Source organism: Sander lucioperca, chromosome 20, assembly GCF_008315115.2.
Source record: "Sander lucioperca isolate FBNREF2018 chromosome 20, SLUC_FBN_1.2, whole genome shotgun sequence".
Taxonomy (NCBI): Eukaryota; Metazoa; Chordata; class Actinopteri; order Perciformes; family Percidae; genus Sander; species Sander lucioperca.
In genome coordinates, this window is record NC_050192.1 from 5,560,611 (window position 1) to 5,579,483 (window position 18,873).

An 18,873-nucleotide genomic window follows, 5' to 3' on the forward strand; every position below is an offset into this window, starting at 1 on the left:
TTTTTTTGAAGTGCTTCATGTGATTATGTTTGTATTGCATTTTTCTTTTGCTTTTTAAAAAAATGTTTATACTCTGTGTATTTTGTTCTTAAGTGACTGTACATTTGGTACTAAACTAGGACTTTTATCAACTTTTGTATAATTTATCAATATTACACAACAGCAATAATAATTATACTAGGTTTATTACCATAATACCATGATTCTGTAAAAATACTGGCCCACAAAGTGTAAAAGAAAAAAGAAAAAAAGTGCAGCATCCACCATAAGAATTCCTTATTATCATGTATGGATGTTTGACATTAAGTTATCATCTGACATAGAAGGAGGGCGATAGTGGCATGATGTTATACTGCCACTCAGTGGCTAAAAGACGCTACTACTTCCACAGTCTAAAGGCTGCATTGTACTGTATGTCTAGCATTATTACAAAAACATTTATGTAAGAGAATATTGTGACGCATTTCTTATTTAGACACTGAAAAACATCAAAAATAAAGAAAATAAGATAGAGTGGTACATACAAACTGCTACTACTTTTAATAATAATGATCATAATATAATTTCAGAGTTTAAATTCACAGAATTTTTAACTAACCGCGCAACTGATTTCCGTCTGTAAGTGGGGCAAATTGATTTGACTGCAAAAAAAAAAAAAAAAAAAACACGGTTTAATATAAAGGGCGCCAGCTACACCTACAAGCGCTCTGATGACACACGGACAGACAGACACGCACACCCACCCGTGACTACGTGACCGCTGCCCACGCCAGACTACATGTGCTTATCCGGGTTCTTTTATGGTAAACAAGCCAGTTGGCTCTACAGGCTGGCGGTTTTTATAGTGTATGTTTAAAGTCTTACGTTTTTACACAAACAGTGAGTCTTCTAAGTGTATTTGCACATCTTATACAGCTATTCATATTTTTATTCTTATGTTATTAACTTACTATACTTGTAGTATAAGAATAAAATATCGGAGTAGTGCTTACATCAGTCTAAACTCGCAGGTCACAATTCCGTATTATTACCACAAGTTTGTTAACTTTTCATGTAATCTGTCTCGCCTCAATAGTACATTTGGAAATAGCCATAGGACTAAAGAATAAAAGAAAACGCACGCTGCAGAAACGTGACCATGCTGAGAAAACGCATACAGCGTGTTGGACCAATCACGAAGCTCATAGCTTGTGTGCGTCATCGTGTGGGCGGAATCGCGGTTGTGGGTGAAACTGCGAGGAGATTGAACAGTTGTTCGTGGACGTGGAGGAAAATTGACTTAAAACATCCGATCGACAGTGCAGAAGACGGCTCACACGGAACAGAAAAAGGATTTTTAACAGCTACGTGTTTGTTCAGTTTGCATTAGGGCGAGGATTTTGACATTATCGCAGAAACGGTTTTTACATAACCAGCTTTACCCGGTAACGTTGATTCACGGCGGGGCGCAGTCGGATCTCGCAACGGTATCTTCTGCTCGTTTTCAGCAACAACTGCCTTCAAATACGGGCTAGTTAATTACTCTGTTACTTAAGTGTATGTAGATACTGTTTCTAGTGTGCAGGCCTGCAAAGGCGTGTTAGTACAAGCTATTTTTGTTATTCGGAAAAAATAAGTTATACAACACAAAACGAGGTTACTGCACGTCAGCGAACCGGGTCCTAAAGCCCGCCGGGTTGCTTGTCACATTGCCTGTCTCGTGCCCAAATGGTTCATCAGCCGACGGTTTTTAAATTCTTCGACATAATGGAAAAGGTTCTGTTAGAGCAAGGTTAATTGCAAAACTCGGGACTGCATCATTTAAAACAACGAGTTGTATGCTAAAATAGCATACAAGCTAAAATAGCATACAAGCTAATATAGCACACGCACTTAAGAAATTTGGATTCCCAGTGACCTGGTTTCCTCACAGTGAGTCTGAATAAGAGTGGAGTGAGCACAAAAAGGCTGTTTTTGAAATACAAAAAGGGGGAAAAAAGGACTCATCCAGTTGAGTAATGGTCATTAATACGATCCACTGGTTCAGGAAGGGCTTGCGGCTCCACGACAACCCGGCGCTTAAGGAATCTCTGCTGGGAGCGGATACTGTCCGCTGCGTCTACATCCTCGACCCCTGGTTCGCGGGATCTTCCAACGTCGGGATCAACAGGTGGAGGTGAGCAAAACAGCCTAGCATAACATTTGGGCCACCATACACATAGCTCCTCACGGTGATCCATGCACATCTGGATGCTATGATTTATTTATTTTTTATAATAAAATCCCTGGCACTCATTACACTCATTTCCCCAAAATGCATGTTATGTGCCATCGTCGCATGCTTCTTTTGTAGTTCAGTTGTATGCACTGGGAAATTTAGCATTTCATAAAAAAATGTTTTTCTGTGTGCTGATATCCGATGGTTATAGTCGTTCATATTTTTTTTTTCATTTCTGGACAAAACGATGAATCCAGAAAGTACTCAACAGATTTCTTGATAATCCTAATAATAGGTAGTTTCAGCTCCAATCCCCCATAACCCATTGATGATAATTTAGTTTCACTCTTTAATGCAGTACATTTAAACTGTTATAAACTATCTGTGATGCTTGTTGGTGCACATGCACATTTCTCTAAGCCTTTTGGCACCTGTACCAATCTGTTACAAAACACGGCATCGTTATGAAGTGTCTGCAGTAACTCGATCGTATAGTAAGAGATAAGCACACTTCATGTCAAATATAGAAAGAAATGTGGCACTTTTAATGTATACAGCAGGTGTATTCCTGAGATGTTGACTGTCACACTCTATATTTCGTTCATTGTCACATGAGGAAAATCCAATCTTTTTGAGTGTTACCACATATTTCAGAAATAAAAAATTAACTTTATCTCTCAATTAGAGAATATTATGACACTGTTTGAATTATATTATCTGGATTATGATTGATATACAGTATTACAGACATCATTTTAGATATTAGTCTTAATACCATAATACATATTAATGAACATCTTATTGATGAAGGTGTCAATAAGAGGACAGATAAGTAGTTTCCACTCCTCCATTACATCCTGAGATGCAGTGGTGAATTAAACCGAAATGTCTACCCAGTAATCAGCATAAAACCAAACATCAGTTAGACCTTCAGATACATGATTAAATGAAGCGAAATAAATAACAGGTGCTGGCATTACACATAATTCACAATTTTGAACTTTTTCTTATCAAAAGGTGATCTCAAATTGGTAAATGGTATTTTGGTGCGTTGATGGTCACCTCCCTGCTAAACTATAATTATGGTGTTATCCAAAATCGTAAGTAGCAAGTTTTCTTTTGTTACTGTAAGTCATTTATTACTACACATGTTCCCTACAGCTCCAGAGCTCATTGATCTGTGCACTGTAACTCCATACTTTGTAGATTGTGGCAGTATAAATAAGGGATTAGAGACTTGGCAGAGATGGACCTTTCCAAAACACTAAGTGACTAATGCGTTGGAAAATGTAGTCCTGAGATAAAAATAGGGAAATGTCTCGGACTTAATTAGTCTTTATTTGCCAGAGCTGAGAATACTGCATTAACAAGCTTTGCTTTATCTCTTCGCTCTCTTTCTAAGTAATGTAAGGTTCTTTTAGTCTTAACTCTTTGGACAGAAGGCCAAAAAGTGAGTTTGGATGTTCAAAATGTGTGTGTGAATTTGACCTGCATGTTCACATTCCATTGGTGAAGACTCAATGCATCATTTATTTAATTCTAGCATTTAATATAACTGACTTACTTGAACTCCAGAGAGCGAGTCTCTATTTATAAGATTATTTGTTGGGCATTTTAGGTCTTTATTTATATAGGACAGCTGAAGACATGAAAGGGGAGAGAGAGGGGGAATGACATGCAGCAAAGTGCCGCAGGGCGGAGTCGAACCTGCGGCCGCTGCGTCGAGGAGTAAACAGCTACATATGGACGCCTGCTCTACCAGGTGAGCTACCAAGGCGCCTGAGAGTGAGCAAGTCTGTCTGTAATTGAATGAGTGCAAGATAGGGACACGCTGTTTGAGTCTGGTGACACAAAATGCATACAACGCTTTGCAGGCGAATGTGACAGAGATAAGAGAAAGGACTGTTAAACGTGCGGTATACTAGCCGCAGCCGACCTGTCGAGCGTCAGTGTGTCGTCATGGGAGCACCGTAACTGTTTATACTCCCTCGTGGTGGTCGCGACACTAGTTGCAGTCTTCTCCTGAACAGAGGTGGCGCTAATGAGGAAAGACTACCGGTTATTTCTACGGACTAGAAGAAGAAGAAAAAGGTAAACAACGGCAGAACTGGCAGCAACATTGCCGTCAATGCTTCGATTTGATTCGATGACCTACTTCATCGGATTCATTCAGCATAAAAGAACTCCTCTTAACCCAGTAAGTTTACAAGAGAGACTTGCAGTCACTCTGAGAGTCCTGGCATCCGGTTACCCTCGAGCTCGTTCAGGCTTCCTGTTTCCGCTTTGTCGCGCGCCCTCTGGACGCACACTCAAATTCCTGGCGCGCCAACGAGATCTAAGTCATTTTGACGTCACACTGGCGTGCGCAAGCTCAGATGCGGCGACTGTAAAACGGCCTTTATGGTTAGTGGAGTTTCTGCCAACCTACAACCCACTGGCTTTGTCCTCCTTTCTAACCCTGTAACCCATGCAGCAGACACTGGGAAGTTCAATAACAAACAGTTGACATCTTTGTTATGCCCAGCTTGGTCGGTGACCTAGACATTTTATTCATCACAAATGTGTACTGCAGTCACCGAACTGCTTCAGTGTGGAAATTACATTATGTTGGCTGGCAGATTTACTGATGCAGGTGTGGAATGAAAGAACTCGTGAGGTTTACAGAACTGTAGGTGTCTCTCGCTGGATGCTTTTGTTTCCTTTCCTGGCTGCTATGCACGCAGGTTTGCATTTTGGTCCCATGCCGTCACAGGAAGAGTAGGGCAGCATCACCAAATGCCTGCCCTGTTATGGAGCATCCATGTTATGCTTACTTGCTTACTGTACGTGGTTATGCAACAACAGCTTCGGGTGACGCAGAGCTCGCACACAGATCAGTCAGCAGTATGTCCCCGATTCGCTCGCTCCCTTTATTTCTAATGCGCATATCAGACACAAACATAAGTAAAACCTTTCATCTTTAAAACCGGTAGGAGTGCACAAAGAAAAAAAGTATTTAGAGGATCAAAATCTCTTTTGAGATTCAATAAATTTATCTTTTTTTTCTGTGTAGTAAAAGTCTGAAAAAAAGATCCGGTTAAGTGGAGCATGTCACTGAATTTGTGATGCACTTGCATACAGTTGCATTAAACAGCCTGTTAAGCCTGTTAGAATTACGAAAACATAGGCTCTGTTGCATTACAAGAACTATTAATATACTCGGACCATAGTTATATTTCTGTAGCTCTGCAACATTTAGGTCTGTGATTTTGTAACTTGCAGTCTACATTGCTCAAAGAAAGAAAAACTCATTGTCGTTGTGATTAGCACTTCCTGTACTCCTGCATCATTTGAATAGAAGAAGTGAGCAGTGAGCAGCCCTGTCCTTGAGAGCTAGGGGGCAATACTCAGTGAACAAGGCGGATCAATGCCGGCAGATGACATAATCACAATAACTTTCCCTCCCTCTGACATCTCCACAAGCAGTGCAAGTAGGTCAGTGTGTTAGGCGTGAACCTCTTCCACACTTCTCGTCTTTTTGACCTACTTTTTCTCTCCTCCTACTGCAAGAGACCCCAACGATCTCTGGTGAGCAGGGCAACCGTGAGCACTGATCCCAAAAAAACTGCTTCCAATGTGTTTGTTGAAGGCTAGGCAAATCTCATTCTGTTCATCAAATCATACAGTCACCATGTTTTCTATAATACGTGTAGGTAGCGAATTTGTGGATTTATAAGTTAAGTGGACCCGCTGTGGTGATAAAGGCTTTGGCTTGCAGTTGGTAGTGTCTGTATCTGCAGTCCTCATAGGCAACTTAGCTCCCAATGCTAAAAACAAGCCAGGTCGGAGCAGCTGTTAAACCGAGTCACGTGGACACTGCTCCAGTTCTTTGAAGCAATTTAAAAGCCACTCTCAAAGATATCTTTAAAAAACTCTAAAAAAATGTATCATAAAAAGTGTCTTAAAACTGGATTATGACACTAGACAGAGATGCAGACGCATACATTGTGTAATTATTTACTTACGAAATTACATTTTTGTCCTCCAGACTGTCATGGTCCCTTCTCAGTTTCTTACTAATGTGCTGTAAATGCAGAGATATGCGTAGAAGTTAAATATCTAATTTGTGGCCTTACTTATTTTGTGCAGTTTTGATATTTAATTTATTTTAGTCACTTTTGTCCATGCAGTTGTCATGTTCCTCCTCAGTTTCTTATTAATGTGCTCTGAAATGCACTTTGCACACGTAAATATGTGTATTTGTGTTAAAAAAAAAAAAAAAGATGACGTACGTGTGTTTTCGAAAGGCTATTTTTGAAGAATAAATCTGCTTGGTTTGAATTTTATAAAAGATGGTCGCGACTTAATGACTATGGGAAAATGTGGGTCACAGGGTGAGACCAGTTGAAAACCCCTGCTCCAGGGAACACTCAGATGTTTAATTTTCAACTGTAACCTATGCCATAACTGAACATGTTTTTACTTCTGTGTCACATCTCCTATTCTTCTAAATGTGTCCTTTGGTACACAGCATCACAGAAAGGCCTGGTTAGATAACAGTAGCTTGCTGTTTATCAATGCCATGAGTATTTCAATTCAGAGCGGCTAAATTGCTTAAAACCTCAACTCGTATCAGTGTGCAGCGCTCATTCCATCCCCGGCCCTCATATTCTACAGTCTGTAATCCAGTTTTAAGCCATATATGATTTTTGTCCTCATGATTTGCTTTTAAATGTGAACCTTCTCTCTGATCTTTGGCTTATAACATTAATAATATGATCGGAATTTGAATACAAATTTACATTGTGGTAATAAACAGGAGAGTAAGAGTATTTACAGCACCCACCTGGATTTCATACAGGATACAGGAAGCCTCCGCCTACGAACTTTGGTATCTATAGCAACAGCACGGGAAGGAGCACATTACTGCCGCTCTGTCTGCACGCGTATGTGGTCCTGTGGGTGTGTGTGTGTGCTCTGTTTACAGTTGGTATTTCTTATTTTGGGGAAGATAAAAACAGTAGCACAGTACAGATTATATAATAGAATAGTGATGAAACACAGTTATGAACAGTAATATTCACATATGCTTCTGTCGGGTCAGTATGTTTGGTTTGTTTATTTTCACTGATGTAAAAATACAGTGATGATCACACTCATGTGGTTGACTCATCCACTGTTCGCATGGCTCAGCCTTAAGGAGGAGTTCAAGCAGTGGTGTAGTCTACATGATACGCAGGTATACGGCATATACCCACTAGGAAAGCTCAAGGATTTCAGTGTACCCACTTACTAAAGCGTGAGGATACGTAACCATGATTGTTTTGTGACAGAACTTTTACACTTCATAAATTCACCCCGTCTGTGTTGCGAGTGACGTAGGAACAACAACACAGTTGCTTGGCGGTCATTCTCTGCGCTAATTTAAAATGAACTAATGTGAATATAGAATATAGACTAGGATATATAAAACGAAATCGAACATAAACTACACTCTGTCAGTGTTTTGGTTAGCCAGAAACTACAGGAAATGAGCCAGATGAGGCTGATGCTATACGCTGTAACGTTACAAAATGCGAAAAGTCGCTCTGGGACGGGCAAGTATGAAGCTGGGAGGGAAAAATCACAGTATACACGCTACAAAAAAAAACTAGACTACACTACTGAGTTCAAGGCCTGTGTTGTTTTGATTTAGTGATGTATCACAGTCAGTTCTGTCAGAAGGCACACTGACAAAAGCAGAAGTTCAACATGCTGCGTGAAAGTAACAATTCAGTGTGAGAAATACTGTATGCTTTTCCATTGCCGAAGCACAGTAACCTGCACAGGCCCTAAGCTCTGCAGAGATAATGCGAGGGGTCAATGTTGTAGGCAGTTATTTGTCAGTAGGAATAATAGTCATGTGAAGGGAGAAAACTCACGTCAGGAGATATTATTCAGAATTTATATAACGGGACATTTGCACGCTTCAAGCAAAAACAACATTAACAAAACAATAGTGTCCCCTGATGTGTCAGCAGTTGCTTTCATTTATTTGTTTCTTTAATACTTGTCCAGAATGTTCCATGTTCCCACTTGTTATTTAACCGACAGGGACACATTTACGAGAAATGTGCTCCTTCACCACCATTAAGACTTTGTCCTCCTGTGTCCCCTGGCTTACAGACATTATCTTGGTCAGACGTTTCTGCTGACTACCACACCTGCTCTTTCGTCTTTTTGTTGGCAGACACATTGTCATCCCCACTGACGAGACATTCATGAACACTTTTCACTTCGCAGCGTGTTGGCGTAAACATGGATGCACACAATGCCTGTAGATTTAGAGGAGTGTAGGGAATCCAAAATCGTTTACTTTTGTTACTTGTCACTCCTAAAATGACGTATCTCTTTTCTTATATTCGATATTGTGAATTTAATCATCTCCATATTACATGGACCGTCTGCACCGTTACCCGCATCCTCATTCGACATTGCTTCGCGTGTCTCACCAGTGCAAGAGGAAGAACTGGCCGGTTGAATTTGGGGAATCGAATCTGCGCGTTCACATTTCAAAATCTCTGCAGAGATGACATTGTTCCGTAACGGGAATAAGAATTTGTCTGCACCCTCTCAATCGAGAAAAAAAGAAAAAAGAAAGAGAATTTGTTTAATTAGGTCACTTTAAATCCTCAAACTTCCTGGAAGATTTCCTGTGTGTCAGCACCGTGTTGTGAACGCAGGACTATTTAATTTTATTTATTTAAAATAAATTCTTGGAGTATGTCGTCTGAATAGATTTTGCTGCATACAATTAGCAGATCAAATAGCAAGTTGAATTTAAACTATTTCAGCTTCTTGTTCAAACTAGGGCTGCAACTAACGATTATTTTTATAGTCGATTAATCTGTTGAATATTTTCTCGATCAATCGATTTGTTGTTTGGTCTATAAAATGTCAGAAAATGGTGAAAAATGTAGATCAGTGTTTCCCGAAAGCCCAAGATGACATCCTCAAATGTCTTGTTTTGCCCACAACTCAAAGATATTCAGTTTACTGTCACAGAGGAGAGAAGAAACTAGAAATTATTCACATTTAAGAATTTTTTACTTTTGTCTTAAAAAATTACTCAAACCAACTAATCGATTATCAAAATAGTTGCCGATTAATTTAAAAGTTGACAACTAATTGATTAATCTTTTCAGCTCTAGTTCAAACCCAGTACATCCTGAAACAATCATCCAAACAGAATTTTCTTTCCCAGCTGTTACAACTGTGAAACAAGTAACACAATGTACCTTTTTTCTCCGAAGCTCAAGACATTGTAACATGTCTTTAGCTGTATATTGTTGCTGTCAGTGTTTTTTAACCGCCTTTTCGTTATTCCTGTCTTCTTCCAGGTTCTTACTTCAGAGTCTTGAGGATTTGGACTACAGCCTCCGTAAGCTCAACTCTCGGCTGTTTGTGATACGGGGCCAACCCACTGATGTCTTTCCCAGACTGTTCAAGGTGACGGCTAAGTTCACCACGAAGCTTAAAGCTTTAGTGCATAACTTTCTGATATTAAAGAACGTCCGTTACATTAAAGCCATTGCCAAATGAGTTGCTACAAAGCTAATTAAGACTATCAGCTCCACACAACTCTCTCTGTATTTCTCAGTATGGCTGTGTTCAGAAGATTGTGTCGTCCAGCGACTTTCCCTGTGCAGAAACTCGAGTGAAGATAATTACCTCTTCTGAATAGTCCATCATGTTTTTTTAATCCTCCGTGTCCTCCTTGGCTACTAGCAACTGTGTGGAGGAGGGGTGGGGGTTTGGTGCGTGGTCACAGAAGGCTTGTATCATGTGGACGCGCCGACAGTTTTTTTTGTCATTACTTAGAATTCCTCATGGAGGGGGAACAGAAACTACGCACTATAGCTTTAAGCCCCGGTGCGCTTTAAACATGTTGTGCAAACCCTGTTTAATCTATTCTGTAGCTAACTTTGTCATTTTCATTCTCTGTTCTCCAGGAGTGGAACATTTCTCGTTTGTCTTACGAGTACGACTCTGAGCCCTTTGGGAAAGAACGAGATGCAGCTATTAAGAAACTGGCCTGTGAGGCTGGAGTGGAGGTGACAGTTCGCATCTCCCACACACTCTATGACCTGGACAAGTGAGTTGAAATCACCAGTGGGGGATGAAGTATTCAGATCCTTTACTTACATTACATTACATTACATTGCATTACATTAAGATAGATAAGATAAGAAATACTGTACTTTATTGTCCCCGAAGGGAAATTTGTTTTGGGCACCGTTGTCCGTTCCGCAGCTTTACAAAGACAACACAAAATACAGAAAATAAGCATCTCTCAACACATACTCTCATGCAACACAAAACATGCTCTCATATACATTAGACAGGTACCTATATACATTACATTACTTTTACTTGAAAAGTGAAAGTACTAATACCACACTGTGAAAATACTCTGTTACAAGTAAAAGTCCTGCATTAGAAATTTTACTTCAGTAAAAGTATGTAAGTATCATCAGGAAAATGGACTTAAACTATTGAAAGTAAAAGGACTCAATGCAGGAAAATCCTCACATTTTAGCAACTGGAAACGATCCAAACTGTCCTGTGTTTAATCGTCTAATCGTTTCAGATGGACTTGTATATTGTTTGGTAGTTTAATTTATAATAAAACATTGTATTATATAAACTACATGTGTTTTTTGTGCAAAAATCTTTATTTGTAAAGTAACTAAATTGTCAGATTCATGTAGTGGAGTAAAAAAGTACAATATTTCTCTCTGAAATGTAGTGGAGTAGAAGTAGAATGTGGCATAAAAAGAAAAGACTCAAGTAAAGTACATGTACCTCAAATTCTTACTTAAGTACAGTACTTGAGTAAATGTACTTAGTTACATTCCACCACTGACTATCACCCCTTACCAATCTACTTCTGCTTTATGGGGCGTTCAGACCAAAAAAAGCGATCCGGCGATTTACCGCAGGGTTGTGCGGTGAGGGGAGTGTCAATGAAGTGGCCCATTTGTGTGACGTCCTGTTGTGTTCTAACACCCCCCTAACAAAGCACAAGTAGACTTTATATTTCACAGTTACTGTTTTCCGTCAGATAGTTTATAGATTTCAACGTTTCCGACCGCACATGAAGGCAGCCTTATTTCACAGGAGAGAAAGAGACAAAGAAAAGAGACAAGCGAGACATAGCGAGTGCTTTGTTGTTGCAGGAAACATTCAGGTATTACACAAACTCTCGGGCAGTCCAGTGCTTGTGTTTCGTTTTTTTACCCTCATAAAAACGTTCTTGTGGCAGTGATAAAGGCAGTGATGTCTCCTGTTTACTGTACGGGCATAGCTCAAAACACACCGACAAGTCGGATCGCCGGTTACATGAATCGCCACCGCAGCGTGACGTGGGGTTGCGTTGCGCAGGCCCGCTGCAGTTTTTTTAAGACGTCCGTTTTTGCCGGACCATCTGACGGCAGACGCAGGCTGTCTGAACGTGGCCTTAAAGCCTTCTATAAACCAAACGATGTATTGATGTATGTATTTTCTAGGTATTTTACTCTTTTTATATATATATATATATATATATATATATATACACACTTTATTTTTTATTATATATGAACATAGAACAAAAGAGGGCTAGGACATGACAATAAGAACAATATGAAAATAGGATAAGCACGGGTACAGTTCACAATGCATACAGGTACATCTTGACCTACAGATATAGAGTGGAGTAGAGTGAAGGGTCTTTGTGTTTGTAGCAGTCCCATTTTTTTTAGTATTGCTCTCCTTTCTCATTTTGAAGCTGCAGCATAAAAGTCAATTTCTCCATGCTGCGGATAGAATTTATAGTGTTTATTAAGAGTCTCATGGTGGGACGATTCCTCTGAAGCCAACATTTGGTAATTGCTTTTTTACTTGCAACCAGGAAAATCTTCAGGAGGTATATGTCTCTTTTACTGAGACCGTAAGGAAGTTTTCCAAGATACAAAAAGGCGAAAGAGTAGTCATATGTTATATATCCAGTATTTGACTCTTTCTGTGCTCATTTCACTCCCGCAGGATCATAGAGTTAAATGGGGGTCAGTCCCCTCTTACCTACAAGCGGTTCCAGACCCTCATCAGTCGTATGGATGTAGTGGAGGTGCCTGTGGAGTCCATCACGGCTGACATCATGGGGAAATGCAGTACGCCACTGTCCGAAGACCATGATGACAAGTTTGGTGTCCCCTCCTTGGAGGAGCTGGGTGAGTGAGGCCAGACAGAATCAGTAGTTTGGGTTCAGATAAAGCATGCAAACATGATGACATACTGAAATTCAACATTATTGGCTGAATTTTAACGTGTTTTATTTTTGATGTGATCCCTGCAGGTTTTGATACTGAAGGTCTGTCCTCAGCTGTGTGGCCAGGGGGAGAGACCGAAGCCCTCACGCGACTTGAGAGGCATTTGGAGAGGAAGGTCAGTAAAATCAGATAAGAGCCAGAAGCAATCAGCAATTTTTTGTTGTTGTGATTTTTTTAACCAACATACAAAACATAGAATTCGCATACCTTTCGTCATCACCACCCACGCAAAAATGTAAGAAAAGATGACACTATAATATTTAAGACACTGGTTACAGATAACGCACAGATTGACTGCTGTGCATGTAAACGTACTGAGTGGTGACGGCCTTAAAAGAAACCTTGTCCAATGTTATGACATGACACCATGCTGTCATGCATTTTCATTTCTGATTATATGACTGTGTTGCCATCAGGCATGGGTAGCCAACTTTGAGCGTCCCAGAATGAACGCCAACTCGCTGCTCGCCAGCCCGACAGGCCTCAGCCCGTACCTGCGCTTCGGCTGCCTCTCCTGTCGCCTCTTCTACTTCAAACTCACCGACCTCTACAGGAAGGTAAGTCCTGAAACACGTCTGAACATATGAATGAACAATTTTGGTATCTAACAATCGGCTGCATTAATGCTTTGGCTCAAAAACTGCTGTTGGTAAAAGGAGGGATTGTCTTACATTTGGGACCATACTGTTTGATTTTGATTTGATTCTTTCAGATCTCACCTAAGTATTAGAATGTCTACCACAGAGAAAACAAAACAAAATAAAAACACAAACATAGACAAATCAATCAGATTTAACCAAAAAAACTAAAAAAGGAAAAGTTCGAGAAGGAGCAGGCAGAAGCATAATGCTTATTTAGTCCTGCCCCTACTTCACAATATCATATTATAACAGAAAAAAAATCAAATAGATATGCATATACAGCATACAAAATTGGAGGTCATAAAACACTTGCAACAATACAACAACATAAAATGATACACTTACATTACATTTCATTCAAATGTCAAGATTTATTCACGTTGTGACTACATTATTATTCATTCTGCTACATTTATTTTATTTTGGATTGACCGTAAAGACAAAAGATATAGAAGTATCCTGCCTCTTTCTGCAGACTGCCATTTTAGTCAGGTTAACTTCTTCTGTAGCATGTGTGAGGGTGATCGACTGCTCCTGTTGTTTATACCAGTGGTGTAGTCTACGTGATACGCAGGTATACGCAGTATACTCAATAGGAAAGCTCCAGGATTTCCATATACCCACTTAAAAATGCACAATGACATACAACAACATACTTTCCATCTTATTTTTTTGAATTGTCATGTGTTTTTTTTGTTCTTTGCATAGGCTAAATAAAGGTATTTCAGATGTGAATTGGTGCATAAAAGTGTATCAAAATGCAGGAAATGAAGTCTTTGACGCTCAAAATTTCCCTGGGGGAGGACACCCAGACCCCACCCACCCCAAAGTCCCATTCTGGCCCATACATATACAGTACAGTTAACCCACTACAATACATTAGACTACACCACTGGTTTATACCACCACCTAGTGGTTCCCTATTTATTCTGTAATGAGGTCAATTATCCACTGTAGTCTTGCTTTGTTGTGCTGGCTCCCTCTTGATATGTGATGTTGTACATTCAGACTCCAATGCAAATGTTTACAGTCTTAAAAATATAAAGTATTATTGAGGGAAAAGTAGTTATGTAACTGAATTGGCTTTACTGTGTCGAGGAACTGCCCCGTCCAGTTTTAATACTTACTGCTGCCTAATGCAGAGGTGCCAGTGCCAAGATTGTAATCCTGTTTTTTTTTTTTTCTACTTCGTTATATATGATAGGTTATATGATTTCCCAAGGCAATAACATGTGTCCTGCCACTTCTCCAGGTGAAGAAGAACAGCTCTCCTCCCCTCTCGCTCTACGGTCAGCTGCTGTGGCGCGAGTTCTTCTACACGGCTGCCACCAACAACCCCTGCTTCGACAAGATGGAGAGTAACCCCATCTGCGTTCAGATCCCGTGGGACCGCAACCCTGAGGCGCTGGCCAAGTGGTCGGAGGGCCGCACCGGCTTCCCCTGGATCGACGCCATCATGACGCAGCTGAGGCAGGAGGGCTGGATCCACCACCTGGCTCGACACGCCGTGGCCTGTTTCCTGACCCGAGGAGACCTGTGGATCGGCTGGGAGGAGGGCATGAAGGTAGACCATGTTGACGTTTTATCATATAGATTTTTAATGTCTTCATGTCTTTTTTTTTCCTTCTGTTTATTTAAAGTGTCCTGATTTTTTTCTCTCTCTCCATAACATCAGTTTGAATACTTAATTTATAGTCTATGTTCCTGTTTGTGGCAATGCTAACTAAAGACTGTTAAAGAAAAACTCCGGAGCAGCACAACTCATTTCACATACGTGTAGAAGGTAGAAGCATTTTTTGAATTCTCAATTGAGGAAAGTTTAGGATTACACAGTACAGTGTAGGTGACGTTCCAACTTCCTGTCTTCCTGAAGGTGTATTTAAACTCATGCTGGAGGCATTAAGTTCAGCTGAAGCTTCAATGTAAACAAAGATATTGCAGGCGCCTAAAACACAGATGCTAAAGCCTGGTTCAGCCTATCTTTCTCTCTGGGAAGTATGCTAAAGTGTGGCAGATCACTTACATGCAGATCTTTGAGGTCCTCAGATCACGGCTTACTGGCTGTTCCTCCTACTAAGCTAAGAACTTATACTTATTTACTTGTGCGGACGGTCCTGTAACAAAATATTCCCTTATCATGCAACTGACTAGATTCCCTGACTCTATGGAAGTACAAAGTTGAAGTATTTCTCTGCCTGGAAAGGTTATGAGGTTATGTTGGACGCTGACCTGAATGAGACCTGGGTACCACTGTCTCAACTTACATAGCATGAGTTCGTAAGCTGGAAATTCCACCACGAACACTAAAAATAAAGACTAGTTTGTATTTAAGTTTATGTGATCTTAACCCTCTCAGCTCAGAGATGCCAAATGTTGCACAGCCCATATGAATTTTTGTGTGTGTGTCTTTAGGTGTTTGAGGAGCTGCTGCTGGATGCAGACTGGAGTGTGAATGCAGGCAGCTGGATGTGGCTCTCCTGCAGCTCTTTCTTCCAGCAGTTCTTCCACTGCTACTGCCCTGTGGGTTTCGGCCGACGCACAGACCCCAATGGAGATTACATACGGTATGCTGTCAAACTGCAGTGCGCGTGGACACCTTTTTTAACCCTTGTGTTGACTTCGGGTCAAATTGACCCGTTTTCAATTTTTGTTTTATATCAGAAAATATGGGATGTAGAAATAAGCGCTGAAAATGTGTAGAAGAAAAATTTAACAATTTAAAACGTTGGAAAAAGCAAAAACAAACGTTGAAAAACCTTGTTTTTTTTCAAGGTTGACGGGAAGACAACACAAGGGTTAATTGTATGCATAGTATAGTATTTTAAACTGAATGTATTACATGTTAAGCATTACCACAACAATAAATGACACCACCCTACATGCTCACTAAACCTCTTCATCTCTTCACTCAGGCGCTACCTGCCCATTCTGAGAGGGTTTCCAGCCAAATATATTTATGATCCCTGGAATGCTCCAGAGGTTGTGCAGAAGGCAGCCAAATGTGTTATTGGAGTGCATTACCCCAAGCCCATGGTGAACCATGCAGAGGCCAGCTGTCTCAACATTGAGCGAATGAAACAGATCTACCAGCAGCTCTCCTGTTATAGAGGCTTTGGTAAGGACACTAGAAAACTAGATACAGATCGTCATTCCTCACAAACATCTAAAGACCGATAAGTGTAAATATAACTAGCAGCAGTGGTTTGCATTGATGCGATTTTATCAATCTAAAGTTACTATACTTTGTATAAAATGACTGTTGTCTGTGTCCGTAGGCCTTTTGGCTACAGTTCCGTCCAACTCTAATGGTAACGGAGAGATGTCCTCAGACGGGATGGGATTGTCTGTCGAGGCTACACACAATGCTGCAGTTCCATCTCGTAAGTGCCATAATACATGGAGTAGGTCAGGGTTCTTTATAACTTCCTCTATCGTCCCTGAGGTACATTCCCTAATGGGTATCCTCATAAAAGATATAGATTTCAGTAGAGGGAATTACGTAGCTTTGTCAGCTTCTTGAGCCGTATGTTGCCAATGCGACACATCGGTTTGAAATAAGTTTATATATATAATTTTTTTTTTTTTTTTATTTGCTCCCGCGATCGCTGACCACTGCCAGGGTTGCAACTAAAAGAATAGGCTGCAGCAACGAAAGTTTATGGAATGCACAAGTGTAATTATGGTTATATCTTGTGTCTGACTGATGGGGCACTGATATTGTTAAGCTTGTAACTAATGCATTTACAACTGTATTGCTTTTTGCCTGTATTACACATCTGTGTTCTTCATATTTTTGTAGAAAAATCGTTTGCTCTTCTTGTGTAAAATATGCGGCTCTGGTAGATTTGTCTATGTTTGCGATTGGTCATATAGTGCAAACACCGCGTCTTTTGTGAACCTGCTCGTCGCTAGATTGGGAAACCCTGGGTTGATTGAACTAGTTGATAACCAGCTTGGTGTCACACCTTATGCAGGACCGGGTTTGTTAGGTTTAGTGAAGCCGGGTAACTGAAATAAATCCAGGGCATGTTGGTCTTGCTTCGTATTACAGGCCTCTGGAGGTGAAGTTGTTTTGATGAAGCAAATTCAATATTGTTTTTGTTTGTTTTTACAGGCTATCAGATGCCGGTTCACTCCCAAAGAGAGTGGCAAAGCGGTGTCATGATGTACCGGCAGAATGATCCACAAACGAGCTTCGGCACACACCAGCAGGGTGAGGACCCTCAGCTACTACACATTTCTTTCATCCGTTTTCTTCGTTTTGTTATATTTGTCTCCCCCTTGTGTTGGTATACAAACTAAACTTCTCAGCTAATCCTCGGATCTTGCTTGAATTCCAGGTTACGCAGGCACCAGTATGAAGTGTTACGCCCAAGGCGCACAGCAGATTCCTGCAATTCAGAAAGGTGAGAACTGCTATGCTTTTATACCAAAAAGGGTGCCAAGACTCTATGTTTCAATACAGCTGATGAATTAATTAATGTAATTGATGGTTGAAGATGTATCTCCTTCAAGGCACCAGCCTGTATCAACCATGCTTTAAAGTCTGATACCTTTTATCCAAAGCTATGCCTCTGCTTTTTTGTAGTTAGTGACAGAGATGGTAAAACTGTCATTTCAGGGCAGCTTTCTAAACTGTGCTGTTTGTTTTTTCAGGACGTGAACTCCACTGCACCACTCAGACCGTTGTCAAACGGCACAGCGAGGACTCTGGGAATGGCAAAGGCTCTAAAGTCCAGAGACAGAGTATTCACTAGAAAGGTTAGTTAAAAATGTGATCCAAACTTATCAGGAATCTCAGGCATTTGGTCTTTTCATGTTGTGTTGACAATAACAAAGAAATATAGAACCAGGCCTACCCTTTAAGTAGCAAATAATCTCTTTAGGATGTATTCCTAAATTATAACTTAAATGGCTGAATTAAATGTATTTCCTTATCCCACATGTATAATATAAACTCAATATATCTTCCTCTGTCCAGTTTGCATTTATCAGGAGTGACATGTTGATTGCTGAAAGCGCTTTTAATAGACAATATTTTTCATTAATGTGTGTCCTTTCTGTCTTCTTACAGGAGTGTGCAGACAGACCGTGTACACAGCCAACTCAAAGGCTAAGAAAGACAAAGTCTTGTAAAAAAAAAAAAATCACTGTTCCATTGAAAACCTCAAGAGGAGTGTCATTAAACACACACACGCGCAAAAGACTATATTATCATGTGGACTGCACGACCCGGCCAGTGGACTGACATCCCTGGAGCGGCTGTTACGCTGTGCTTAATTTTGCCAGGACAAAAGTTCTTGTGTATATAATGAATTTGCTAATTTCACATACAACTTGTACATATTTGAATATATTGGATGTGTCTCTCTTTGTGTAGCCATAGACCCATCGATATATTTTTGATATGAGAAATCATTGTAGATGGATCTTGATTTTTTTGTAACATTTTCAATAAAAATGAAAACATTTGTAGACCGTCCATTCTGAAACAAATGGTGATAAATCTTGTATCTGTTCTAATACGGCTGTCTGTCCTCTCATTTACTCTGCTTCCCATTTTTCTCCTTTTTGAGCCGTTCCAAGATATCAACTGTTTTAATCATTACCTTTCTCCATCTCGGTACTAGTGGACTCATGTTACTCCTCACCACTGTAGTAATATCAGTATGACGTAAACTATAAAGTTGAACTTGTCGAGGGTTAC

At 40.3% G+C, this 18,873-nt stretch overlaps 1 protein-coding gene across 1 annotated transcript; it reads left to right on the forward strand.

The window, feature by feature from the left end:
* Positions 1-1,189: 1,189 nt before the first annotated feature.
* Positions 1,190-18,653, forward strand: cry1a (cryptochrome circadian regulator 1a). The gene is made up of 14 exons (XM_031313558.2): positions 1,190-2,155; positions 9,556-9,664; positions 10,168-10,310; positions 12,242-12,426; positions 12,552-12,640; positions 12,942-13,082; positions 14,419-14,730; positions 15,579-15,730; positions 16,079-16,281; positions 16,442-16,546; positions 17,281-17,379; positions 17,507-17,572; positions 17,823-17,927; positions 18,241-18,653. The coding sequence occupies exons 1-13, from the start codon at positions 1,998-2,000 to the stop codon at positions 17,921-17,923; spliced, it is 1,863 nt and encodes a 620-aa protein (XP_031169418.1). The 5' UTR covers positions 1,190-1,997; the 3' UTR covers positions 17,924-17,927; positions 18,241-18,653.
* The last annotated feature ends 220 nt before the right edge of the window (positions 18,654-18,873 follow it).